Source organism: Lampetra fluviatilis, chromosome 71 (assembly GCF_964198595.1).
Source record: "Lampetra fluviatilis chromosome 71, kcLamFluv1.1, whole genome shotgun sequence".
Taxonomy (NCBI): domain Eukaryota; kingdom Metazoa; phylum Chordata; class Hyperoartia; order Petromyzontiformes; family Petromyzontidae; genus Lampetra; species Lampetra fluviatilis.
This window is the reverse complement of record NC_136345.1, coordinates 4,045,557-4,072,461: the sequence shown is the minus strand read 5'-3', so window position 1 is coordinate 4,072,461 and position 26,905 is coordinate 4,045,557. Positions and strand designations below refer to the sequence as shown.

The 26,905-nt window shown below is 52.8% G+C and overlaps 2 protein-coding genes across 2 annotated transcripts in view; one reads left to right on the top strand and one right to left on the bottom strand.

The window, feature by feature from the left end:
- The window catches only part of LOC144952979 (phosphorylase b kinase gamma catalytic chain, liver/testis isoform-like), a 36,075-nt gene extending 34,822 nt beyond the window's left edge, over window positions 1–1,253 (top strand). The window contains exon 9 of the mRNA XM_078883461.1: window positions 906–1,253. Within this exon, the coding sequence (XP_078739587.1) occupies window positions 906–1,253 (348 nt within the window). The remainder of the gene's footprint in view (window positions 1–905) is intronic.
- Window positions 1,254–21,008: 19,755 nt separating this feature from the next.
- LOC144953060 (ribosomal protein S6 kinase beta-2-like) lies at window positions 21,009–23,642 on the bottom strand. Its single transcript, XM_078883582.1, has 4 exons — window positions 23,525–23,642; window positions 22,561–22,651; window positions 21,604–21,712; window positions 21,009–21,071 (listed from the first exon to the last, which is right to left on the bottom strand). Exons 1-4 carry the CDS (start codon window positions 23,557–23,559, stop codon window positions 21,028–21,030), a joined length of 279 nt encoding a protein of 92 aa, XP_078739708.1. The 5' UTR covers window positions 23,560–23,642; the 3' UTR covers window positions 21,009–21,027.
- Window positions 23,643–26,905: the final 3,263 nt, after the last annotated feature.

Below are 26,905 nucleotides of genomic sequence, written 5' to 3'. Positions count from 1 at the left end.
GTGTGTGTGTGTCTCTGTGTGTGTCTCTCTCTGTGTCTCTGTGTGTCTCTGTGTGTGTGTCTCTGTGTGTTTCTGTGTCTCTCTCTCACCCCGTGCCCCCCCCACCCCCCCCCCACCCCCCCCCAGGCGGTGTCCCTCGCCATCCTGGCCTCTCTGCGTATCCGCTCCCCGCCCGCCCCCCCTCCCCGTGTCTCCGTGTCTCTCTCACCACGTGACTCTCTCTCCCTGTGTCTCTCTCCCTGTGTCTCTCACTCCGTGTCTCTCCCCGTGTCTCTCCCCGTGTCTCTCCCCGTGTCTCTCTCCGTGTCTCCTTCTCAGTGTCTCTCTCCCTGTGTCTCCCTCCCCGTGCCTCACCCTGTCTCTCTCTCACCCCGTCTCTCTCACTCCGTCTCTCTCACCCCGTGTCTCACCCTGTGTCTCTCCCTCCCCGTGTCTCTCTCTCACCCCCTGTCTCTCCCTCCCCGTGTCTCTCTCTCACCCCATGTCTCTCTCACCCTGTCTCTCTCTCACCCCATGTCTCTCTCACCCTGTCTCTCTCTCACCCCGTGTCTCTCCCCGTGTCTCTCCCCGTGTCTCTCCCCGTGTCTCTCCCCGTGTCTCTCCCCGTGTCTCCTTCTCAGTGTCTCTCTCCCTTTGTCTCTCCCCGTGTCTCCTTCTCAGTGTCTCTCTCCCTGTGTCTCTCACCCCGTGTCTCTCCCCGTGTCTCTCTCACCCCCCCCAGGCGGTGTCCCTCGCCATCCTGGCCGCCCTGCGTATCCGCTACCCTCCTCCCCCCCTCCCCGTGTCTCCGTGTCTCTCTCACCACGTGACTCTCTCTCCCCGTGTCTCTCTCCCCGTGTCTCTCCCCGTGTCTCACCCCGTGTCTCTCCCCGTGTCTCTCCCCGTGTCTCTCTCACCCCCCCCAGGCGGTGTCCCTCGCCATCCTGGCCGCCCTGCGTATCCGCTCCCCTCCTCCCCCCCTCCCCGTGACGCCCTCGGCGTTGTTCCTGGGCGCCCCCCACGCGCTCCTGGCGCTGAGACGCTGTGTGGACGCCGCGGCTTTCCGTCTCTACGGCCACTGGGTCAAGCGGGGACAGCGACAGGATCGCGCCGCCCTCTTTGAAGACGCCCCCAGGGCCGTGCTGCAACTCGCAACCGGTTGCGTGGGTTGCGTGGGTTGCGGCGGTTGCGTGGGTTGCGTGGGTTGCGTTGTCGGTGGTGGTGGTGGTGGGGGGGTTTGGGGCGGGGCTTGGCAGGAGGAGAGAGAGTTTTGAGGTGGGGGGGGGGTGGGGGGTCACGTGGTGGTGGGGGGTGAGCACGTGGTGATCACGTGACGACCCCGTGGTGAGCTAGTGGTGACCCCATGGTGACCTCGTGGTGATCACGTGGTGACCTCGTGGTGACCCCGTGGTGACCCCGTGGTGAGCTAGTGGTGACCCCGTGGTGACCCCGTGGTGATCACGTGACGACCCCGTGGTGAGCTAGTGGTGACCCCGTGGTGACCTCGTGGTGACCCCGTGGTGACCTCGTGGTGATCACGTGGTGACCCCGTGGTGACGTCGTGGTGATCACGTGGTGAGCTAGTGGTGACCCCGTGGTGACCCCGTGGTGATCACGTGGTGACCCCGTGGTGACCTCGTGGTGACCCCGTGGTGACCCCGTGGCAGGGTGTGTACACGTGTGTATGAAGCCGTCTGATCACACACACAGTCAAAGCTCCCCCAGGTAGCCTCTAGCAGGGCTGCAGGGGCAAGTGCTGCTAGTGGCGCGTAGCACCACCTATGATGCACACACACACAGACAAAGCTCCCCCAGGTAGCCTCCAGCAGGGCTGTAGGGGCAAGTGCTGCTCACAGAGGCCCACAGACACCCAGGGGGTGAGAAGCCTCCAGGGAGACCAATTCCACAGCCTGGGATCAAACTCGCGCTCCGCTCCGCAGATTTCCGCTCCGTAAATTCTGGTCCGTAGATTTCCGCTCCATTCCGCAGATTCCATTCCGCAGAGTCCATTCCGCAGATTTCTGCTCCCCTAGATGTCCTCTCCTCTCCGTAGACATCTCCATTCCGCAGATTTCCGCTCGATTCCGTAGATTCCACTCCGTATATTCCGCTCCCCTAGATGTCCGCTCCGCTCCGTAGACATCTCCATTCCGTAGATTCCACTCCTTAGATTTCCGCTCCCCTAGATGTCCGCTCCGCTCCGTAGATTTCCGCTCCATTCCGTAGATTTCCGCTCCATTCCGTAGATTCCACTCCTTAGATTTCCGCTCCCCTAGATGTCCGCTCCGCTCCGTAGATTTCCGCTCCATTCCGTAGATTCCACTCCTTAGATTTCCGCTCCGTAGATATCCGCTCCGCTCCGTAGATTTCCGCTCCATTCCGTAGATTTCCGCTCCATTCCGTAGATTCCACTCCATAGATATCCGCTCCCCTAGATGTCCGCTCCGCTCCGTAGATTTCCGCTCCGCTCCGTAGATTTCCGCTCCGGAATCCGTACCGTCGATTCCATTCCGCGGATTCCGCTCTGCACAGTCAAATCCCCGCTCCTGACAAAGAATCCGCTCCGTAGAGTCGGCTCCGTCCAATCCGCTCCGTAGATTCCATCTCCGCTCCCTCAGTCCGCTCCTGACAAAGAATCCGCTCCGTATATTCCGCTCCGGTCAAATCCGTTCCGTAGATTCCATGAACCCGATGACGCGTCTGCAGCGTGCGGGTGTGTGGTGAGTGTGTGGTGAGTGTGTGGTGAGTTAGTGTGGTGAGTGTGGTGTGTGGTGAGTGGTTAGTTAGTGTGGTGAGTGTGGTGAGTTAGTGTGGTGAGTTAGTGTGGTGAGTGTGTGGTGAGTGAGTGGTGAGTGTGGTGAGTGTGGTGGTGAGTGTGTGGTGAGTGAGTGGTGAGTGTGGTGAGTGTGGTGGTGAGTGAGTGGTGAGTGTGGTGAGTGTGCTTAGCTCCCAGCCCTGGACTCTGCAATAATAAAAAATCCGAGTGCGACAATCACCACCCAACAACTCCTGTCACTCCGTCTCTGGGGTGTGGTGGTGAGTGTGGTGGTGAGTGTGGTGGTGAGTGAGTGTGGTGAGTGTGGTGGTGAGTGTGGTGGTGAGTGCGGTGGTGAGTGTGGTGAGTGAGTGTGGTGGTGAGTGAGTGGTGAGTGGTGGTGAGTGTGGTGGTGAGTGTGGTGGTGAGTGCGGTGGTGAGTGTGGTGAGTGAGTGTGGTGGTGAGTGGTGGTGAGTGTGGTGGTGAGTGTGGTGGTGAGTGAGTGGTGAGTGGTGGTGAGTGTGGTGGTGAGTGAGTGGTGAATGTGGTGGTGAGTGTGGTGGTGAGTGAGTGGTGAGTGTGGTGGTGAGTGGTGGTGAGTGTGGTGGTGAGTGTGGTGGTGAGTGAGTGGTGATTGTGGTGGTGAGTGGTGGTGAGTGTGGTGGTGAGTGTGGTGGTGAGTGTGGTGGTGAGTGTGGTGGTGAGTGTGGTGGTGAGTGAGTGGTGAGTGGTGGTGAGTGTGGTGGTGAGTGAGTGGTGAGTGTGGTGGTGAGTGTGGTGGTGAGTGAGTGAGTGTGGTGGTGAGTGTGGTGGTGAGTGTGGTGAGTGTGGTGAGTGAGTGTGGTGGTGAGCACGGTGACTGTGCTTTTTGTCCGTCTGTGTTTTTGTCTGACCGTGGGCTCTATCCGCCTGTCTTTCTTTGTCTGTTTTTATTGTCCGACTGTGGGTTTTGTCCGCCTGTTTTTGTCTGATCGTGGCCTCTGTCCGCCTGTGTTTTTTGACTTTGTTCTCTGTCCGCCTGTGGTCTCTGTCCGCCTGTGGTCTCTGTCCGCCCGTGTTTCTGTCCGCCTGTGTTTCTGTCCGCCTGTGGTCTCCGTCCGCCTGTGGTCTCTGTCCGCCCGTGTTTCTGTCCGCCTGTGGTCTCTGTCCGCCCGTGTTTCTGTCCGCCTGTGTTTCTGTCCGCCTGTGGTATCTGTCCGCCTGTGGTCTCCGTCCGCCCGTGTTTCTGTCCGCCTGTGGTCTCTGTCCGCCCGTGTTTCTGTCCGCCTGTGGTCTCTGTCCGCCCGTGTTTCTGTCCGCCTGTGTTTCTGTCCGCCTGTGGTATCTGTCCGCCTGTGGTCTCCGTCCGCCCGTGTTTCTGTCCGCCTGTGGTCTCTGTCCGCCTGTGTTTCTGTCCGCCTGTGTTTCTGTCCGCCTGTGGAGCTGCTTGCCCTGCAACACCCCCTTGGTGGCTGTACCTGTGTGGGTGTGACACTGGTTGTCACCCAACCCAATCGCCCTCCGCCCCACCATCACCACCACCATCACCACCATCACCACCATCACCACCATCATCACCACCATCATCACCACCACCACCATCACCACCATCACCACCACCACCATCACCACCACCACCACCACCATCACCACCATCACCACCACCATCACCACCACCATCACCACCATCACCACCATCACCACCATCACCACCACCATCACCACCACCATCACCACCATCACCACCATCTCCATCACCACCATCACCACCATCACCACCACCATCACCTCCATCTCCACGATCACCACCATCATCATCACCACCATCATCACCACTATCACCACCATCATCATCACCATCATCATCATCACCATCACCACCATCACCACCACCATCACCACTACCATCACCTCCATCTCCACGATCACCACCATCTCCATCACCACCATCACCACCTCCCCACTATCACCATCACCACCATCATCATCATCACCATCACCACTATCACCATCATCATCACCACCATCATCATTATCACCACTATCATCACCATCGCCACCATCACCACCACCACCCATCACCACCTCCATCACCACCACTACCACCATCACCACCATCATCACCACCACCACCATCACCTCCATCACCACCATCATCACCTCCATCACCACCACTACCACCATCACCACCATCAACACCACCATCACCATCACCTCCATCACCACCACCATCACCTCCATCACCACCACCCACCACCATCATCACCACCATCACCTCCCATCACCACCACCATCATCACCACCATCACCTCCATCACCACCCTCCATCACCACCACCATCACCTCCATCATCACCACCATCTCCATCATCTCCACCATCACACCACCATCACCACCACCATCACCTCCATCTCCACGATCACCACCACCATCATCACCTCCATCATCACCACCACCAACACCACCTCCCCACCATCACCACCTCCCCACCATCACCACCACCATCACCACCCACCATCACCACCTCCCCACCATCACCACCTCCCCACCATCACCACCACCATCACCACCACCATCACCCACCTCCCCACCACACCACCTCCCCACCATCACCACCACCATCACCCACCTCCCCCACCATCACCACCTCCCCACCATCACCACACCACCTCCCCCACCACCACCACCACCATCACCACCTCCCCCACCATCACCACCTCCCCACCATCACCACCACCATCACCACCCTCCCCACCATCACCCACCACCATCACCACCACCATCACCACCTCCCCACCATCACCACCACCATCACCACCACCACCATCACCACCTCCCCACCATCACCACCATCACCACCACATCATCATCACCATCACCACCATCACCACCATCATCACCACTATCACCACCATCATCACCACCATCATCACCACCATCATCACCACCATCACACACCACCATCATCATTATCACCACTATCATCACCATCGCCACCATCACCACCACCACCATCACCACCTCCATCACCACCACTACCACCATCACCACCATCATCACCACACCACCATCACCTCCATCACCACCATCATCACCTCCATCACCACCACTACCACCATCACCACCATCATCACCACCATCACCATCACCTCCATCACCACCACCATCACCTCCATCACCACCACCACCACCATCATCACCACCATCACCTCCATCACCACCCACCACCACCATCATCACCACCATCACCTCCATCACCACCTCCATCACCACCACCATCACCTCCATCATCACCACCATCTCCATCATCTCCACCATCACACCACCATCACCACCACCATCACCTCCATCTCCACGATCACCACCACCATCATCACCTCCATCATCACCACCACCATCACCACCTCCCCACCATCACCACCTCCCCACCATCACCACCACCATCACCACCACCATCACCACCTCCCCACCATCACCCACCTCCCCCACCATCACCACCACCATCACCACCTCCCCACCTCCCCACCATCACCATCACCACCTCCCCACCATCACCACCACCATCACCACCTCCCCACCATCACCACCTCCCCACCATCACCACCACCATCACCACCTCCCACCATCATCACACCACCACCATCACCACCTCCCCACCATCACCACCACCATCACCACCACCACCATCACCACCTCCCCACCATCACCACCACCACCACCATCACCACCTCCCCACCATCACCACCTCCCCACCATCACCACCACCATCACCACCTCCCCACCATCACCACCACCATCACCACCTCCCCCACCACCATCACCACCACCCATCACCACCTCCCCACCATCACCACCACCATCACCACCACCACCTCCCCCACCATCACCACCTCCCCACCATCACCACCACCATCACCACCTCCCCACCATCACCACCACCATCACCACCTCCCCACCATCACCACCACCACCACCACCATCACCACCACCATCACCACCTCCCCACCATCACCATCACCACCACCACCTCCCCACCATCACCACCTCCCCACCATCACCACCACCATCACCACCTCCCCACCATCACCACCACCGTCACCACCACCATCACCACCTCCCCACCATCACCACCACCATCACCACCTCCCCACCATCACCACCACCATCACCACCTCCCCCACCACCATCACCACCACCATCACCACCTCCCCACCATCACCACCACCATCACCACCTCCCCACCATCACCACCACCATCACCACCTCCCCACCATCACCACCACCATCACCACCTCCCCACCATCACCACCTCCCCACCATCACCACCACCATCACCACCACCACCTCCCCACCATCACCACCTCCCCACCATCACCACCACCATCACCACCTCCCCACCATCACCACCACCATCACCACCTCCCCACCATCACCACCACCATCACCACCACCATCACCACCACCATCACCACCACCATCACCACCTCCCCACCATCACCAACTCCCCACCATCACCACCTCCCCACCATCACCACCACCATCACCACCACCATCACCACCTCCCCACCATCACCACCACCATCACCACCACCATCACCACCTCCCCACCATCACCAACTCCCCACCATCACCACCTCCCCACCATCACCACCACCACCACCATCACCACCTCCCCACCATCACCACCACCATCACCACCTCCCCACCATCACCACCACCATCACCACCTCCCCACCATCACCACCACCATCACCACCTCCCCACCATCACCACCACCATCACCACCTCCCCACCATCACTACCTCCCCACCATCACCACCACCATCACCACCACCACCTCCCCACCATCACCACCTCCCCACCACCATCACCACCTCCCCACCATCACCACCACCATCACCACCTCCCCACCATCACCACCACCACCACCATCACCACCTCCCCACCATCACCAACTCCCCACCATCACCAACTCCCCACCATCACCACCTCCCCACCATCACCACCACCATCACCACCACCATCACCACCTCCCCACCACCACCGTCACCACCACCATCACCACCTCCCCACCATCACCACCACCACCACCACCTCCCCACCATCACCACCACCATCACCACCACCATCACCACCACCATCACCACCACCATCACCACCTCCCCACCATCACCAACTCCCCACCATCACCACCTCCCCACCATCACCACCACCATCACCACCACCATCACCACCTCCCCACCATCACCACCACCGTCACCACCACCATCACCACCTCCCCACCATCACCACCATCACCACCTCCCCACCATCACCACCACCATCACCACCTCCCCACCATCACCACCACCTCCCCACCATCACCACCTCCCCACCATCACCACCACCATCACCACCTCCTCACCATCACCACCACCACCTCCCCACCATCACCACCACCATCACCACCACCATCACCTCCACTATCACCATCACCACCTCCACCACCATCACCATCACCTCCACCATCACCACCTCCCCACCATCACCACCACCACCACCATCACCACCTCCCCACCATCACCACCACCATCACCACCTCCCCACCATCACCACCACCATCACCACCTCCCCACCATCACCACCTCCCCACCATCACCACCACCATCTACCACCTCCCCACCATCACCACCACCATCACCACCTCCCCACCATCACCACCACCATCACCACCACCATCACCACCTCCCCACCATCACCACCTCCCCACCATCACCACCTCCCCACCATCACCACCACCATCACCACCTCCCCACCATCACCACCACCGTCACCACCACCATCACCACCTCCCCACCATCACCACCACCACCACCATCACCATTTCCCCACCATCACCACCACCATCACCACCTCCCCACCATCACCACCACCATCACCACCTCCCCACCATCACCACCACCATCACCACCTCCCCACCATCACCACCTCCCCACCATCACCACCACCACCTCCCCACCATCACCACCTCCCCACCATCACCACCACCATCTCCCCACCATCACCACCTCCCCACCATCACCACCTCCCCACCATCACCACCACCATCACCACCACCACCTCCCCACCATCACCACCTCCCCACCATCACCACCTCCCCACCATCACCACCACCATCACCACCTCCCCACTATCACCACCACCATCACCACCACCATCACCTCCACTATCACCACCTCCACCACCACCACCATCACCTCCACCATCACCTCCACCACCATCACCTCCACCACCACACACCACCTCCACACTATCACCACCACCTCCCCACCACCATCATCACCACCACTATCACCTCCATCACCACGTTCACCACCACCTCCCCACCATCACCACCACCATCACTACCACCACCTCCATCACCACCATCACCACCTCCCCACCATAACCACCACCATCACCACCACCATCACCACCTCCCCACCATCACCACCTCCCCACCATCACCACCACCATCACCATCACCACCACCACCTCCCCACCATTACCACCTCCCCACCATCACCACCACCATCACCACCTCCCCACCATCACCACCTCCCCACCATCACCACCACCACCACCACCTCCCCACCATCACCACCTCCCCACCATCACCACCACCATCACCACCTCCCCACCATCACCACCACCATCTACCACCTCCCCACCATCACCACCACCATCACCACCACCACCATCACCACCTCCCCACCATCACCACCACCACCACCACCTCCCCACCATCACCACCTCCCCACCATCACCACCACCATCACCACCTCCCCACCATCACCACCACCATCACCACCTCCCCACCATCACCACCACCATCACCACCACCATCACCACCTCCCCACCATCACCACCTCCCCACCATCACCACCACCATCACCACCTCCCCACCATCACCACCACCGTCACCACCACCATCACCACCTCCCCACCATCACCACCACCACCACCATCACCATTTCCCCACCATCACCACCACCATCACCACCTCCCCACCATCACCACCACCATCACCACCTCCCCACCATCACCACCTCCCCACCATCACCACCACCACCACCATCACCACCTCCCCACCATCACCACCTCCCCACCATCACCACCACCATCACCACCTCCCCACCATCACCACCACCATCACCACCTCCCCACCATCACCACCACCATCACCACCACCATCACCACCTCCCCACCATCACCACCTCCCCACCATCATCACCACCACTGTCACCACCACCATCACCACCTCCCCACCATCACCACCACCACCACCATCACCATTTCCCCACCATCACCACCACCATCACCACCTCCCCACCATCACCACCACCATCACCACCTCCCCACCATCACCACCTCCCCACCATCACCACCACCACCTCCCCACCATCACCACCTCCCCACCATCACCACCACCATCTCCCCACCATCACCACCTCCCCACCATCACCACCTCCCCACCATCACCACCACCATCACCACCACCACCTCCCCACCATCACCACCTCCCCACCATCACCACCTCCCCACCATCACCACCTCCCCACCATCACCACCACCATCACCACCTCCCCACTATCACCATCACCATCACCACCACCATCACCACCACCATCACCTCCACTATCACCACCTCCACCACCACCACCATCACCTCCACCATCACCTCCACCACCATCACCTCCACCACCACACACCACCTCCACACTATCACCACCACCTCCCCACCACCATCATCACCACCACTATCACCTCCATCACCACGTTCACCACCACCTCCCCACCATCACCACCACCATCACTACCACCACCTCCATCACCACCATCACCACCTCCCCACCATAACCACCACCATCACCACCTCCCCACCATCACCATCACCTCCACCACCACCTCCCCACCTCCACCACCTCCCCACTACCACCACCACCATCACCACCTCCCCATCATCACCACCACCTCCACCACCACCATCACCTTCACCACCATCACCTCCACCAACATCACCTCCACCAACATCACCTCCACCAACACCACCTCCATCACCACCACCATCATCATCACCTCCACCATCACCTCCTCCACCACCATCACCACCACCACCTCCACCATCACCACCACCACCTCCACCATCACCTCCATCATCACCACCACCACCTCCACCATCACCAAAACACAACAATCGTCATCAACCACGGCAATGTAAAGCGGCTATATGTTTATTCATTTATTCTTCAAATCATCGCCTTTTCCTCGTTATAATTGCAATAACAATACGATAACGACCACCACCACCACCATCATCATCATCATTTTCATTTGAGCATGCTCCATTCGATAACCAGTGGTGGGTGGGGGGGGGGGGGGTGGTGGTGGTGGTGGGTGGTGGGTCGGGAAAACGTCGCCTGCCTGGGGCAGCCCAAACAAGGCCGCACCACCCCCCCTACGTACCCCCCCTCCTCGCCTAGCTCTCCCCGCCCGCCTCGGAAGCCACCCAACCGGGCCGGACGTGGCCAGGCAAGCGCCCTGCTTCGTTGAGCCTCGCGGCAGCAAGTAGGCCTCAACCTCGCCCCCAAGCCCCTCCCCCCTCAACCCCCTCAGCTCGCTTCCTATAGGTCGAGGAGGAGGTGGGCGGAGACTTGGGACCTCGCGGTGGGAGGAGCCGAGCGCAACGCTCGTCCCTGATTGGTCAGCAGCATGCCGCCCGGGGGGGCGGGGCCAATGTCCATGCGCTCGGAGGTGGGGGTCGTCGATGACGTCATCGGCAGTGACGTCTCCATGGCGGAGAAGTTGGAGGATGACGTCATCATCGTCGTCATCTGGGGGAGTCTCACGGGACTGAGGGGAGGGGCAGAGTGTGTACAGTGCAGTGTACAGTGTAGTGTAGTAGTGTAGTGTAGTAGTGTAGTGTGTAGTGTAGTGTGTAGTGTAGTAGTGTAGTGTGTAGTGTAGTGTAGTAGTGTAGTGTGTAGTGTGTAGTGTAGTGTGTAGTGTAGTGTGTAGTGTAGTGTGTAGTGTGTAGTGTAGTTGTGTAGTAGTGTAGTGTGTAGTGTAGTTGTGTAGTAGTGTAGTGTAGTGTGTAGTGTAGTGTAGTAGTGTAGTGTGTAGTGTGTAGTGTAGTTGTGTAGTGTGTAGTGTAGTTGTGTAGTAGTGTAGTGTAGTGTGTAGTGTAGTGTAGTAGTGTAGTGTGTAGTGTAGTGTAGTAATGTAGTGTGTAGTGTAGTGTAGTAGTGTAGTAGTGTAGTGTGTAGTGTAGTAGTGTAGTGTAGTAGTGTAGTGTGTAGTGTGTAGTGTAGTAGTGTAGTGTGTAGTGTAGTGTGTAGTGTAGTAGTGTAGTGTGTAGTGTGTAGTGTAGTGTATAGTGTGTAGTGTAGTAGTGTAGTGTGTAGTGTGTAGTGTAGTAGTGTAGTGTAGTGTGTAGTGTAGTAGTGTAGTGTGTAGTGTGTAGTGTACAGTGTAGTATGTAGTGTAGTGTGTAGTAGAGCGTGTAGTGTAGTGTAGTGTGTAGTGTAGTGTACAGTGTAGTAGTGTAGTGTGTAGTGTAGTGTGTAGTGGTGTGTAGTGTAGTGTGTAGTGTGTAGTGTAGTGTGTAGTGTAGTTGTGTAGTAGTGTAGTGTAGTGTGTAGTGTAGTGTAGTAGTGTAGTGTGTAGTGTAGTGTAGTAATGTAGTGTGTAGTGTAGTGTAGTAGTGTAGTAGTGTAGTGTGTAGTGTAGTAGTGTAGTGTAGTAGTGTAGTGTGTAGTGTGTAGTAGTGTGTAGTGTAGTAGTGTAGTGTGTAGTGTTGTAGTGTAGTGTAGTAGTGTAGTGTGTAGTGTAGTGTGTAGTGTGTAGTGTGGTGTGTAGTGTAGTAGTGTAGTGTAGTGTGTAGTGTAGTAGAGTGTAGTGTGTAGTGTGTAGTGTAGTGTAGTGTGTAGTGTAGTGTGTAGTGTAGTGTGTAGTGTTGTAGTGTATAGTAGTGTAGTAGTGTAGTGTGTAGTAGTGTAGTGTGTAGTAGTGTAGTGTGTAGTAGTGTAGTGTGTAGTGTAGTTGTGTAGTAGTGTAGTGTGTAGTGTAGTAGTGTTGTAGTGTAGTGTGTAGTGTAGTGTGTAGTGTTGTAGTGTAGTGTAGTGTGTAGTGTGTAGTGTAGTGTGTAGTGTAGTGTGTAGTGTAGTGTAGTAGTGTAGTGTGTAGTGTAGTGTGTAGTGTTGTAGTGTAGTGTAGTGTGTAGTGTTGTAGTGTAGTGTGTAGTGTAGTGTGTAGTGTTGTAGTGTAGTGTAGTGTGTAGTGTGTAGTGTAGTAGTGTAGTAGTGTAGTGTGTAGTGTAGTAGTGTTGTAGTGTAGTGTGTAGTGTAGTGTGTAGTGTTGTAGTGTAGTGTAGTGTGTAGTGTGTAGTGTAGTGTGTAGTGTAGTGTGTAGTGTAGTGTAGTAGTGTAGTGTGTAGTGTAGTGTAGTAGTGTAGTGTAGTGTGTAGTGTAGTAGTGTAGTGTGTAGTGTTGTAGTGTGTAGTGTAGTAGTGTAGTGTAGTGTGTAGTGTAGTGTGTAGTGTAGTGTACAGTGTAGTAGTGTAGTGTGTAGTGTAGTGTGTAGTGTAGTGTGTAGTGTAGTGTGTAGTGGTGTGTAGTGTAGTGTGTAGTGTAGTGTGTAGTGTAGTGTGTAGTGTAGTGTGTAGTGTAGTGTGTAGTGTAGTGTGTAGTGTAGTGTTTAGTGTAGTAGTGTAGTGTAGTAGTGTAGTGTAGTGTGTAGTGTAGTAGTGTAGTGTAGTAGTGTAGTGTAGTAGTGTAGTGTGTAGTGTAGTGTGTAGTGTAGTGTGTAGTGTAGTGTGTAGTGTAGTAGTGTAGTGTAGTATGTAGTGTAGTGTAGTAGTGTAGTGTGTAGTGTAGTGTGTAGTGTAGTGTGTAGTGTAGTGTGTAGTGTTGTAGTGTAGTGTGTAGTGTAGTGTGTAGTGTAGTGTGTAGTGTAGTGTGTAGTGTGTTGTGTAGTGTGTAGTTAGTTGTAGTGTGTAGTGTTGTAGTGTAGTGTAGTATGTAGTGTGTAGTGGTGTAGTGTAGTGTGTAGTTGTAGTAGAGGTGTAGTGTAGGGTGTAGTGTAGTGTGTAGTGTTGTAGTGTATAGTAGTGTAGTAGTGTAGTGTGTAGTAGTGTAGTGTGTAGTGTGTAGTAGTGTAGTGTGTAGTAGTGTAGGTGTGTAGTAGTGTAGTGTGTGTAGTAGTGTAGTGTGTAGTGTAGTTGTGTAGTGTAGTTGTGTAGTAATGTAGTGTAGTGTGTAGTGTATGTGTAGTGTGTAGTGTTGTAGTGTAGTGTGTAGTGTAGTAGTGTAGTGTGTAGTGTAGTAGTGTTGTAGTGTAGTGTGTAGTGTAGTGTGTAGTGTAGTGTGTAGTGTTGTAGTAGTTGTAGTGTGTAGTGTAGTAGTAGTGTAGTAGTGTAGTGTGTAGTGTAGTGTGTAGTGTAGTAGTGTAGTGTAGTAGTGTAGTGTGTAGTGTAGTGTGTAGTGTAGTGTGTAGTGTAGTGTGTAGTGTGTAGTGTAGTGTGTAGTGTAGTGTGTAGTGTAGTGTTGTAGTGTAGTGTAGTGTATAGTGTGTAGTGTGTAGTAGTTGTAGTGTGTAGTGTGTAGTAGTGTAGTGTGTAGTGTAGTTGTGTAGTGTAGTAGTGTAGTGGTAGTAGTGTAGTGTAGTGTAGTAGTGTAGTAGTGTAGTGTAGTGTGTAGTGTGTAGTGTAGTGTGTAGTGTAGTAGTGTAGTGTGTAGTGTAGTGTAGTGTGTAGTGTGTAGTGTAGTGTGTAGTGTAGTGTGTAGTGTAAGTGTAGTGTGTAGTGTGTAGTGTAGTGTAGTGTGTAGTGTAGTGTGTAGTGTAGTAGTGTAGTGTGTAGTGTAGTAGTGTTAGTGTAGTAGTGTAGTAGTGTGTAGTGTAGTGTAGTAGTGTAGTGTGTGTAGTGTAGTGTGTAGTGTAGTAGTGAGTGTGTAGTGTAGTGTGTAGTGTAGTGTGTAGTGTAGTGTTATAGTGTGTAGTGTAGTGTGTAGTGTGTAGTGTAGTGTGTAGTGTAGTGTGTAGTGTAGTGTGTAGTGTAGTGTAGTGTTGTAGTGTAGTAGTGTAGTGTAGTGTGTAGTGTAGTAGTGGTGTAGTGTAGTAGTGTAGTGGTAGTGTAGTGTGTAGTGTAGTGTGTAGTGTAGTGTGTAGTGTAGTGTGTAGATGTAGTAGTGTAGTGTAGTAGTGTAGTGTGTAGTGTAGTGTGTAGTGTAGTGAGTGTGTAGTGTAGTGTGTAGTGTAGTGTGTAGTGTAGTGTGTAGTGTAGTAGTGTAGTGTGTGTAGTGTAGTGTGTAGTAGTGTAGTGTAGTAGTGTGTAGTGTAGTAGTGTAGTGTGTAGTGTTGTAGTGTAGTGTAGTAGTGTAGTGTGTAGTGTGTATTGTAGTGTAGTAGTGTAGTGTACAGTGTAGTGTACAGTGTAGTAGTGTAGTGTGTAGTGTAGTAGAGTGTAGTGTAGTGTGTAGTGTAGTGTGTAGTGTTGTAGTGTATAGTAGTGTAGTAGTGTAGTGTGTAGTAGTGTAGTGTGTAGTGTGTAGTAGTGTAGTGTGTAGTAGTGTAGTGTGTAGTAGTGTAGTGTAGTAGTAGTGTGTTAGTGTGTAGTAGTGTAGTAGTGTAGTGGTAGTGTAGTAGTAGTGTAGTAGTGTAGTGTAGTTGTGTAGTAATGTAGTGTAGTGTGTAGTGTAGTGTGTAGTGTGTAGTGTTGTAGTGTAGTGTGTAGTGTAGTAGTGTAGTGTGTAGTGTAGTAGTGTTGTAGTGTAGTGTGTAGTGTAGTGTGTAGTGTTGTAGTGTAGTGTGTAGTGTAGTGTGTAGTGTAGTAGTGTAGTGTAGTAGTGTAGTGTGTAGTGTAGTGTGTAGTGTAGTAGTGTAGTGTAGTGAGTAGTGTAGTGTGTAGTTGTAGTGTGTAGTGTAGTAGTGTAGTGTAGTGTGTAGTGTAGTAGTGTAGTGTGTAGTGTTGTAGTGTAGCTAGTGTAGTGTGTAGTGTAGTAGTGTAGTGTGTAGTGTAGTGAGTAGTGTAGTAGTAGTGTAGTAGTGTAGTGTAGTAGTGTAGTGTAGTAGTGTAGTGTAGTAGTGTAGTGTGTAGTTATGTAGTGTAGTAGTGTAGTGTGTAGTGTAGTGTGTAGTGTAGTAGTGTAGTGTGTAGTGTAGTAGTGGTTGTGTGTAGTAGTAGTGTAGTGTAGTAGTGTAGTGTGTAGTGTAGTAATGTAGTGTGTAGTGTAGTGTGTAGTGTAGTAGTGTAGTGTAGTAGTGTAGTAGTGTAGTGTGTAGTGTAGTGTGTAGTGTAGTACTGTAGTGTGTAGTGTAGTAGTGTAGTGTGTAGTGTAGTAATGTAGTGTGTAGTGTAGTAGTGTAGTGTAGTAGTGTAGTGTGTAGTGTATAGTGTAGTAGTGTAGTGTGTAGTGTAGTATGTAGTGTGTAGTGTAGTAGTGTAGTAGTGTAGTAATGTAGTGTGTAGTGTAGTAGTGTAGTGTGTAGTGTAGTAGTGTAGTGTGTAGTGTAGTAGTGTAGTGTGTAGTGTAGTAGTGTAGTGTAGTAGTGTAGTGTGTAGTGTAGTGTAGTAGTGTGTAGTGTAGTAGTGTAGTGTAGTGTGTAGTGAGTAGTAGTAGTGTGTAGTGTAGTGTAGTGTTGTAGTGAATGTAGTTTGTAGTGTAGTTAGTAGTGTAGTAGTGTAGTGTGTAGTGTAGTAGTGTATGAGTAGTGTTAGTGTAGTGTGTAGTGAGTAGTAGTGTGTAGTGTAGTAGTGTGTAGGTGTAGTGTAGTAGTGTGTAGTGGTGTAGTGTAGTGTGTAGTGTAGTATTGTAGTGTGTAGTGTAGTAGTGTAGTTTGTGTAGTGTAGTAGTGTGAAGTGTAGTAGTGTGTAGTGTAGTGTGTAGTGTAGTGTAGTAGTGTAGTGTGTAGTAAGTGTGTAGTGTAGTGTGTAGAGTGTAGTGTAGTGTGTAGTTGTAGTAGTGTAGTGTAGTAGTGCAGTGTGTAGTGTAGTAATGTAGTGTGTAGTGTAGTTGTGTAGTGTAGTAATGTAGTGTGTAGTGTTAGTAATGTAGTGTGTAGTGTAGTGTGTAGTGTAGTAGTGTAGTGTGTAGTGTAGTGTGTAGTGTAGTAATGTAGTGTGTAGTGTAGTAGTGTAGTGATGTAGTGTAGTAGTGTAGTGTGTAGTGTAGTGTGTAGTGTAGTAATGTAGTGTGTAGTGTTGTAATGTAGTGTGTAGTGTAGTAGTGTAGTGTGTAGTGTAGTAGTGTAGTGTGTAGTGTAGTGTGTAGTGTAGTAATGTAGTGTGTAGTGTAGTGTGTAGTGTAGTAGTGTAGTGTGTAGTGTAGTAGTGTAGTAATGTAGTGTGTAGTTGTAGTGTGTAGTGTAGTAATGTAGTGTGTAGTGTAGTAGTGTAGTGTGTAGTGTAGTAGTGTAGTGTGTAGTGTAGTAGTGTAGTGTGTAGTGTAGTGTGTAGTGTAGTAGTGTAGTGTGTAGTGTAGTAGTGTAGTAATGTAGTGTGTAGTGTAGTAATGTAGTGTGTAGTGTAGTAGTGTAGTGTGTAGTGTAGTGTGTAGTGTAGTAGTGTAGTGTGTAGTGTAGTAATGTAGTGTGTAGTGTAGTAGTGTAGTGTGTAGTGTAGTGTGTAGTGTAGTGTGTAGTGTAGTATGTAGTGTGTAGTGTAGTAGTGTAGTGTGTAGTGTAGTGTGTAGTGTAGTAATGTAGTGTGTAGTGTAGTGTGTAGTGTAGTGTAGTAGTGTGTAGTGTAGTAGTGTTAGTGTGTAGTGTAGTAGTGTAGTGTGTAGTGTAGTAATGTAGTGTGTAGTGTGTAGTGTAGTGTATAGTGTAGTAGTGTAGTGTGTAGTGGTAGTAATGTGTAGTGTGTAGTGTAGTAGTGTAGTATGTAGTGTGTAGTGTAGTAGTAGTAGTGTTGTAGTGTAGTTGTAGTGTAGTGTGTAGAGTAGAGAGTAGTAGTAGTGTAGTGTAGTGTAGTAGTTGTAGTGTGTAGTGTAGTAGTGTAGTGTAGTGTCAGTGTAGTAGTGTAGTGTAGTAGTGTAGTAGTGTAGTAAGTGTGTAGTGTAGTAGTGTAGTGTAGTAGTGTATTGTAGTGTGTAGTGTAGTAGTGTAGTGTGTAGTGTAGTAGTGTAGTGTATAGTGTAGTGTATAGTGAGTGGGAGTGTGGGTTGTGTGTCTGTGGTGTGGATGTATAGTGTGCGTAGCGTGTGCTTAGCGTGTGCTTAGGCGTGTGCTTAGCGTGTGCTTAGCGTGTGCTTAGCGTGTGCTTAGCGTGTGCTTAGCGTGTGCTAAGCGTGTGCGTGGCCACACACCTGAGGGGCGTCGAGGGCTGACCACGAGTTTTCCGTGGCGACCGCGACTTTGGGTCGCAAAGAAACCGCTCACGTACAGTGTCCAGTACACACGGAGCCACGTACGTGAAGCCCTGCAGTACAGTACACACATACAGTACATACAGTGACACATACAGTACATACAGTACACACAGCTCACGTACAGTGTCCAGTATACACGGAGCCACGTACGTGAAGCCCTGCAGGACATACAGTACACGTACAGTACATACAGTACACATACAGTACACATACAGCACACACCAGTACATACAGTACACACACAGTGCATACAGTGTACACAGTACATACAGTGCACATACAGCACACAAACAGTACATACACCGAACATACAGTACACATACAGTGCATACAGTACACACCGTTCACATACAGTACATACAGTGCGTACAGTACACATACAGTACACACACAGCTCACGTACAGTGTCCAGTACACACGGCGCCACGTACGTGAAACCCTGCAGTACAGTACGCATACAGTATACACATACAGTACATACAGAGTACACACAGTACACAAAGTACAGTACACATACAGTACGCATACAGTATACACACAGTACACGTACAGTACACACACAGTACATGCACAGTACACACACACACAGTGTATAGTGTAGTGTATAGTGTAGTGTATAGTGTAGTGTATAGTGTAGTAGTGTATAGTGTAGTGTATAGTGTAGTAGTGTATAGTGTAGTGTATAGTGTAGTGTATAGTGTAGTGTATAGTGTAGTGTATAGTGTAGTGTATAGTGTAGTGTATAGTGTAGTGTATAGTGTAGTGTATAGTGTAGTGTATAGTGTAGTAGTGTATAGTGTAGTGTATAGTGTAGTGTATAGTGTAGTGTATAGTGTAGTGTATAGTGTAGTGTAGAGTGTAGTGTATAGTGTAGTGTATAGTAGTGTATAGTAGTGTATAGTGTAGTGTAGTAGTGTATAGTGTAGTGTATAGTGTAGTAGTGTAGTGTAGTAGTGTATAGTGTAGTGTATAGTGTAGTGTATAGTGTACTGTATAGTGTAGTGTATAGTGTAGTGTAGTAGTGTATAGTGTAGTGTATAGTGTAGTAGTGTATAGTGTAGTGTATAGTGTAGTGTATAGTGTAGTGTATAGTGTAGTGTAGTAGTGTAGTGTAGTAGTGTATAGTGTAGTGTATAGTGTAGTAGTGTATAGTGTAGTGTATAGTGTAGTGTATAGTGTAGTGTATAGTGTAGTGTATAGTAGTGTCTAGTAGTGTATAGTGTAGTGTATAGTGTAGTGTATAGTGTAGTGTATAGTGTACTGTATAGTGTAGTGTATAGTGTAGTGTATAGTGTAGTAGTGTATAGTGTAGTGTATAGTGTAGTAGTGTATAGTGTAGTGTATAGTGTAGTGTATAGTGTAGTAGTGTATAGTGTAGTGTATAGTGTAGTGTATAGTGTAGTAGTGTATAGTGTAGTGTAGTAGTGTATAGTGTAGTGTAGTAGTGTATAGTGTAGTGTATAGTGTAGTGTATAGTGTAGTAGTGTATAGTGTAGTGTATAGTGTAGTCAGTGTATAGTGTAGTGTATAGTGTAGTAGTGTATAGTGTAGTGTATAGTGTCGTAGTGTATAGTGTAGTGTATAGTGTAGTAGTGTATAGTGTAGTAGTGTATAGTGTAGTAGTGTATAGTGTAGTAGTGTATAGTGTAGTGTGTAGTGTAGTAGTGTATAGTGTAGTAGTGTATAGTGTAGTGTATAGTGTAGTAGTGTATAGTGTAGTAGTGTATAGTGTCGTAGTATAGTAGAGTATAGTGTAGTAGTGTATAGTATAGTGTAGTGTATAGTGTAGTAGAGTATAGTGTAGTGTATAGTGTAGTGTACAGTGTAGTGTACAGTGTAGTGTACAGTGTAGTGTACAGTGTAGTGTCACCAGGAAAACTTGGTTGGCCGACTCGCTGAGTGAAGATTCGTCAGGACTGTCCACGGGAGTCTGCCTCGTGAACTTGCTGTCAAACTGACTCACGTCCTCATCAGATTTCTACACACACAGTACACACACACAGTACACACACAGTACACACACACACAGTACACACACACACACAGTACACACACAGTACATACAGTACACACACACAGTACACACACAGTGTCTCCCCCCCCTCCCTCCCCGTGTCTCCCCGTGTCTCCCCGTGCCCCCCCCCCCCCCCCCGTGTCTCTCCCCGTGTCTCTCCCCACCCCGTGTCTCCCCGTGTCTCCCCGTGTCCCCCCCCCCCGTGTCTCTCCCCCGTGTCTCTCCCCACCCCGTGTCTCCCCGTGTCTCCCCGTGTCTCTCCGTGTCTCTCCCCGTGTCTCCCCGTGTCTCCCCGTGTCTCCCCCCGTGTCTCTCCCCGCGTCTCCCCGCGTCTCTCCCCGTGTCTCTCCCCGCGTCTCCCCGTGTCCCCCCCGCGTCTCTCCCCGTGTCTCCCCGTGTCTCCCCCCGCGTCTCCCGCGTCTCCCCGCGTCTCCCCGTGGTACCAGGCTGGGTTTGAACGGAGGCTCTGCTCGCCGGGAGAGAAGATCCCTCCACGACACGTGCTGGAAGAACGGGTGGTCCTGTAACACCGTCACCATCACAGTCGTCACCATCACAGTCATCATCACCATCATCACCATCATCATCACCATCATCACCACCATCATAGTCAACATAATAAACATCATCACCATCACAGACATCGTCACCATCACAGTCATCATCACCATCAACCACCACTACCACCACCACCGCCACTACCACCGCCACTACCACCATCATCACTACCACCACTACCACCACTACCACCACCACCACTACCACCATCATCACCATCACCACCACTACCACCACCACCGCCACTACCACCACCACCGCCACTACCACCACCACCGCCACTGCCACCACCACCACTACCACCATCATCACCATCACCACCACCACCACCCTCCTCACCTGGACCTCCTCCGAGTCCTTAGGACCTCCACCCAGACGGAGAGTCGCGTTCCCTTTCAGCAGCTGCACTCACACACACACAGACACACGTCACACACACACACGTCACACACACACAGACACACACAGACACACACACAGACACACACACACACACACGTCACACACACAGACACACACGTTACACACACACACATATACACACACACACACAAATATAAACACACACACACAGACACACACACACACAAATATAAACACACACACACAGACACACACGTTACACACACACACATATACACACACGTCACACACAGACACACACGTTACACACACACACATACACACACAAATATAAACACACACACACACGCGTGCATTCCTACTTTGTGTGTGTCCCCTGCACCCCCCCCCCCCGTGCCCCCCCCCCGTGCCCCCCCCCCCCCCCCGTGCCCACCCCCCGTGCCCCCCCCCCCCCCGTGCCCCCCCCCGTTGCCCCCCCCCGTGCCCCCCCGTGCCCCCCCCCCCCCGTGCCCCCCCCCGTGCCCCCCCCCCCTCGTGCCCCCCCCCCCCCGTGCCCCCGCGTGCCCCCCACCTTCTTGAGCACGTCGCGAGCCTCCTGTGAGAGGTATGGCGGCAGGCTGAGCTTGCACTTGAGGATCTTGTCGATGGTTTTTCTTGCGATTCTCAGCGGCAAACGGAGGCTGCGGGTGGGTGGGGGGTTAGTGGGGGGTGGGTGGTGGTGGTGGGTGGGTGAGTGGGTGGGTGAGTGGGTGGGTGGGTGAGTGGGTGGGTGGGTGAGTGGGTGGGTGGGTGAGTGAGTGGGTGGGAGGGTGGGTGTGAGTGTAGTGTAGTAGTGTTATAGTGTAGTAGTGTATAGTGTAGTAGTGTATAGTGTAGTAGTGTATAGTGTAGTAGTGTATAGTGTAGTAGTGTATAGTGTAGTAGTGTGTAGTGTAGTAGTGTGTAGTGTAGTAGTGTGTAGTGTAGTAGTGTGTAGTGTAGTAGTGTATAGTGTAGTAGTGTATAGTGTAGTAGTGTAGAGTGTAGTAGTGTATAGTGTAGTAGTGTATAGTGTAGTAGTGTATAGTGTAGTAGTGTATAGTGTAGTAGTGTATAGTGTAGTAGTGTATAGTGTAGTAGTGTATAGTGTAGTAGTGTATAGTGTAGTAGTGTATAGTGTAGTAGTGTATAGTGTAGTAGTGTATAGTGTAGTAGTGTATAGTGTAGTAGTGTATAGTGTAGTAGTGTATAGTGTAGTAGTGTATAGTGTAGTAGTGTATAGTGTAGTAGTGTATAGTGTAGTAGTGTATAGTGTAGTAGTGTATAGTATAGTAGTGTATAGTGTAGTAGTGTATAGTGTAGTAGTGTATAGTGTAGTAGTGTATAGTGTAGTAGTGTATAGTGTAGTGTATAGTGTAGTAGTGTATAGTGTAGTAGTGTAAGTGTAGTAGTGTATAGTGTAGTGTGTAGTGTAGTAGTGTGTAGTGTAGTAGTGTGTAGTGTAGTAGTGTATAGTGTAGTAGTGTATAGTGTAGTGTAGTGTTCTCACCGCTCCTGTCAGCATGTCATACATCAGCGCCCCCAGGCTCCACCAGTCCACGGAGCGATTGTGCCCACTTCTCCTCAAGATCTCCGGTGCCCTGGGGGTGACACACACACAGTGACACACACACACAGTGACACACACACAGTGACACACACAGTGACACACACAGTGACACACACAGTGACACACAGTGACACAACACACACAGTGACACACAGTGACACAGACACAGTGACACACACACACAGTGACACACACAGTGACACACACACAGTGACACACACAGTGACACACACAGTGACACACACACACAGTGACACACACACAGACACACACACAATGACACACACACAGTGACACACACACACACACAGGCACACAGACACACACACAGTGACACACACACAGTGACACACACACACAGTGACACAACACACAAAGTGACACACAGACACAGTGACACACACACAGACACACACACAAACACACAACACAGTGACACACAGACACAGTGACACACACACAGTGACAACACACACAGTGGACACACACACACAGTGACAGACACACACAGTGACACACAGACACACACAGTGACACACAGACACACACAGTGACACACACACAGTGACACACACACACAGTGACACACACACAGTGACACACACACAGTGACACACACAGTGACACACACAGTGACACACACAGTGACAACACACACACACAGTGACACACACACACAGTGACACACAGACACACACAGTGACACACAGACACACACAGTGACACACACACAGTGACACACACACACAGTGACACACACACAGTGACACACACACAGTGACACACACACACAGTGACACACACACACAGTGACACACACACAGTGACACACACACAGACACACACACACACACACAGACACCCAGACACACACGCCACACGCGTGTGCACACGTGTCACTCACATGTACTCGATGGTGCCGCAGAATGTGTGGGTCATGGCTCCCTCGTGGATGGATTCCTTGCAGAGGCCAAAGTCCGTCAACTTGATGTGGCCTGCGCACACACAGACACACACACAGACACACACAGACACACACAGACACACACCCAGACACACACAGACACACACCCAGACACACACCCAGACACACACAGACACACACCCAGACACACACCCACAGTGACACACAGACACAGTGACACACACACAGTGACACACACACAGTGACACACACACAGTGACACACACACACCCACACACAGTCACACACGCACACAGCGACAAAGACGCTACCAACATTCTACAACTCTCTCGCCACAAAGAAACTCATCTGACATCGTTACCATTAAACTATTCTTTACTTGGCTGATGAGCGTGGTGGTGAGCGTGGTGGTGAGCGTGGTGTGTGAGCGTGGTGGTGAGCGTGGTGGTGTGAGCGTGGTGGTGAGTGTGGTGTGAGTGGTGAGCGTGGTGGTGAGCGTGGTGGTGAGCGGTGTGGTGAGTGTGGTGGTGAGTGGTGAGTGTGTGTGGTGAGTGTGGTGTGAGTGTGGTGGTGAGTGTGGTGGTGAGTGTGGTGGTGAGTGTGGTGGTGAGTGTGGTGGTGAGTGTGGTGGTGAGTGGTGAGCGTGGTGGTGAGCGTGGTGGTGGTGTGGGGTGGTGTGTGGTGGTGAGTGTGGTGGTGAGCGAGTTGGTGAGTGTGGTGGTGAGTGTGGTGGTGAGTGGTGGAGCGTGTGGTGAGTGTGGTGGTGAGTGTGGTGGTGAGTGTGGTGGTGAGTGGTGAGCGTGGTGGTGAGTGTGGTGGTGAGCGTGGTGTGAGTGGTGAGCGTGGTGAGCGTGGGTGAGTGGTGAGTGTGGTGGTGAGTGGTGAGTGTGGTGGTGAGCGTGGTGGTGAGTGGTGTGTGTGGTGGTGAGTGTGGTGGTGAGTGGTGAGTGTGGTGGTGAGCGTGGTGGTGAGGTGGTGAGTGTGGTGGTGAGTGTGTGGTGAGTGGTGAGTGTGGTGGTGAGTGTGGTGGTGAGTGGTGAGCGTGGTGGTGAGTGTGGTGGTGAGTGGTGAGTGTGGTGGTGAGTGTGGTGGTGAGTGGTGAGCGTGGTGGTGAGTGTGGTGGTGAGTGGTGAGCGTGTGGTGAGCGTGGTGGTGAGCGTGGTGGTGAGTGTGGTGGTGAGTGTGGTGGTGAGCGAGTTGGTGAGTGTGGTGGTGAGTGTGGTGGTGAGTGGTGAGTGTGGTGGTGAGTGTGTGGTGAGTGGTGAGCGTGGTGGTGAGTGTGGTGGTGAGTGTGGTGGTGCGCGTGGTGGTGAGGTGGTGAGCGTGGTGAGCGTGGTGGTGAGTGGTGAGTGTGGTGGTGAGGTGGTGAGTGTGGTGGTGAGTGTGGTGGTGAGTGGTGAGCGTGGTGGTGAGCGTGGTGGTGAGCGTGGTGGTGAGTGTGGTGGTGAGTGTGGTGGTGAGTGTGGTGGTGAGTGTGGTGGTGAGTGTGGTGGTGAGTGGTGAGCGTGGTGGTGAGCGTGGTGGTGAGTGTGGTGGTGAGTGTGGTGGTGAGTGGTGAGCGTGGTGGTGAGCGTGGTGGTGAGTGTGGTGGTGAGTGTAGTGGTGAGTTGGTGGTTAGTGTGGTGGTGAGTGGTGAGCGTGGTGGTGAGCGTGGTGGTGAGTGGGTGGTGAGCGTGGTGGTGAGCGTGGTGGTGAGCGTGGTGGTGAGCGTGGTGGTGAGCGTGGTGGTGAGCGTGGTGGTGAGCGTGGTGGTGAGTGTGGTGGTGAGTGTGATGGTGACGTGGTGAGTGTGGTGGTGAGTGTGGTGAGGTGGTGGTGAGGGTGGTAAGTGTGGTGGTGAGTGTGTGTGAGTGGTGAGTGTGGTGGTGAGCGTGGTGGTGAGTGTGGTGGTGATGTGGTGGTGAGTGTGGTGAGTGGTGAGTGTGGTGGTGAGTGTGGTGGTGAGTGTGGTGGTGAGTGTGGTGGTGAGTGTGGTGGTGAGCGTGGTGGTGAGCGTGGTGAGTGTGGTGGTGAGGGTGGTGAGTGTGGTGGTGAGTGTGGGTGAGTGAGTTGTGGTGGTGAGTGTGGTGGTGAGCGTGGTGGTGAGCGTGGTGGTGAGTGTGGTGAGTGGTGAGTGTGGTGGTGAGTGGTGAGTGTGGTGGTGAGCGTGGTGGTGAGTGTGGTGGTGAGCGTGTGGTGGTGAGCGTGGTGGTGGTGAGTGTGGTGGTGAGTGTGGTGGTGAGTGTGGTGGTGGTGAGTGTGGTGGTGAGTGTGGTGGTGAGTGTGTGGTGAGTGTGGTGGTGAGTGTGGTGGTGAGTGGTGAGCGTGGTGGTGAGTGTGGTGGTGAGTGTAGTGGTGAGTGTGGTGGTTAGTGTGGTGGTGAGTGGGTGAGCGTGGTGGTGAGTGTGGTGGTGAGTGGTGAGCGTGGTGGTGAGTGGTGAGTGTGGTGGTGAGTGTGAGTGTGGTGGTGAATGGTGAGTGTGGTGAGCGTGGTGGTGAGTGTGAGTGTGGTGGTGAGTGTGGTGGTGAGTGGTGAGTGTGGTGGTGAGTGTGGTGGTGAGTGGTGAGCGTGGTGTGGTGAGTGTGGTGGAGAGTGGTGAGTGTGGTGGTGAGTGTGGTGGTGAGCGTGGTGGTGAGCGTGGTGGTGAGTGTGGTGGTGAGTGTGGTGGTGAGTGTGGTGGTGAGCGAGTGGTGACGTGGTGTGAGTGTGGTGGTGAGTGGTGAGTGTGGTGGTGAGTGTGGTGGTGAGTGTGGTGGTGAGTGTGGTGGTGAGTGTGGTGGTGAGTGATGAGCGTGGTGGTGAGTGTGGTGGTGAGCGTGGTGGTGAGCGTGGTGGTGAGTGTGGTGGTGAGTGTGGTGGTGAGTGGTGGTGAGTGGTGAGTGTGGTGGTGAGCGTGGTGGTGAGTGTGGTGGTGAGTGTGGTGGTGAGTGTGGTGGTGAGTGGTGAGCGTGGTGGTGAGCGTGGTGGTGAGTGGTGAGCGTGGTGGTGAGTGTGGTGGTGAGTGGTGAGCGTGGTGGTGAGCGTGGTGGTGAGCGTGTGAGCGGTGTGTGTGGTGAGTGTAGGGTGAGTGTGGTGGTGAGCGAGTTGTGTGAGCGTGGTGGTGAGTGTGGTGGTGAGTGGTGAGTGTGGTGGTGAGTGTGGTGGTGAGTGTGGTGGTGAGTGTGGTGGTGAGTTGTGGTGGTGAGTGATGAGCGTGGTGGTGAGTGTGGTGGTGAGCGTGTGGTGAGCGTGGTGGTGAGTGTGGTGGTGAGTGTGGTGGTGAGTGGTGGTGAGTGGTGAGTGTGGTGAGCGTGGTGGTGAGTGTGGTGGTGAGTGTGGTGGTGAGTGTGGTGGTGAGTGTGGTGGTGAGTGGTGAGCGTGGTGTGAGTGTGGTGGTGAGT

Coding starts and splice junctions, on each gene's coding strand:
- LOC144953060 (XM_078883582.1), bottom strand. CDS start 23,559: ATGACCCACACATTCTGCGGCACCATCGAGTACAT. Junction 22,652..23,524: donor TGCGGCACCATCGAGTACAT/GTGAGTGACACG, acceptor TGTCACCCCCAG/GGCACCGGAGATCTTGAGGA. Junction 21,713..22,560: donor ATGACATGCTGACAGGAGCG/GTGAGAACACTA, acceptor ACCCACCCGCAG/CCTCCGTTTGCCGCTGAGAA.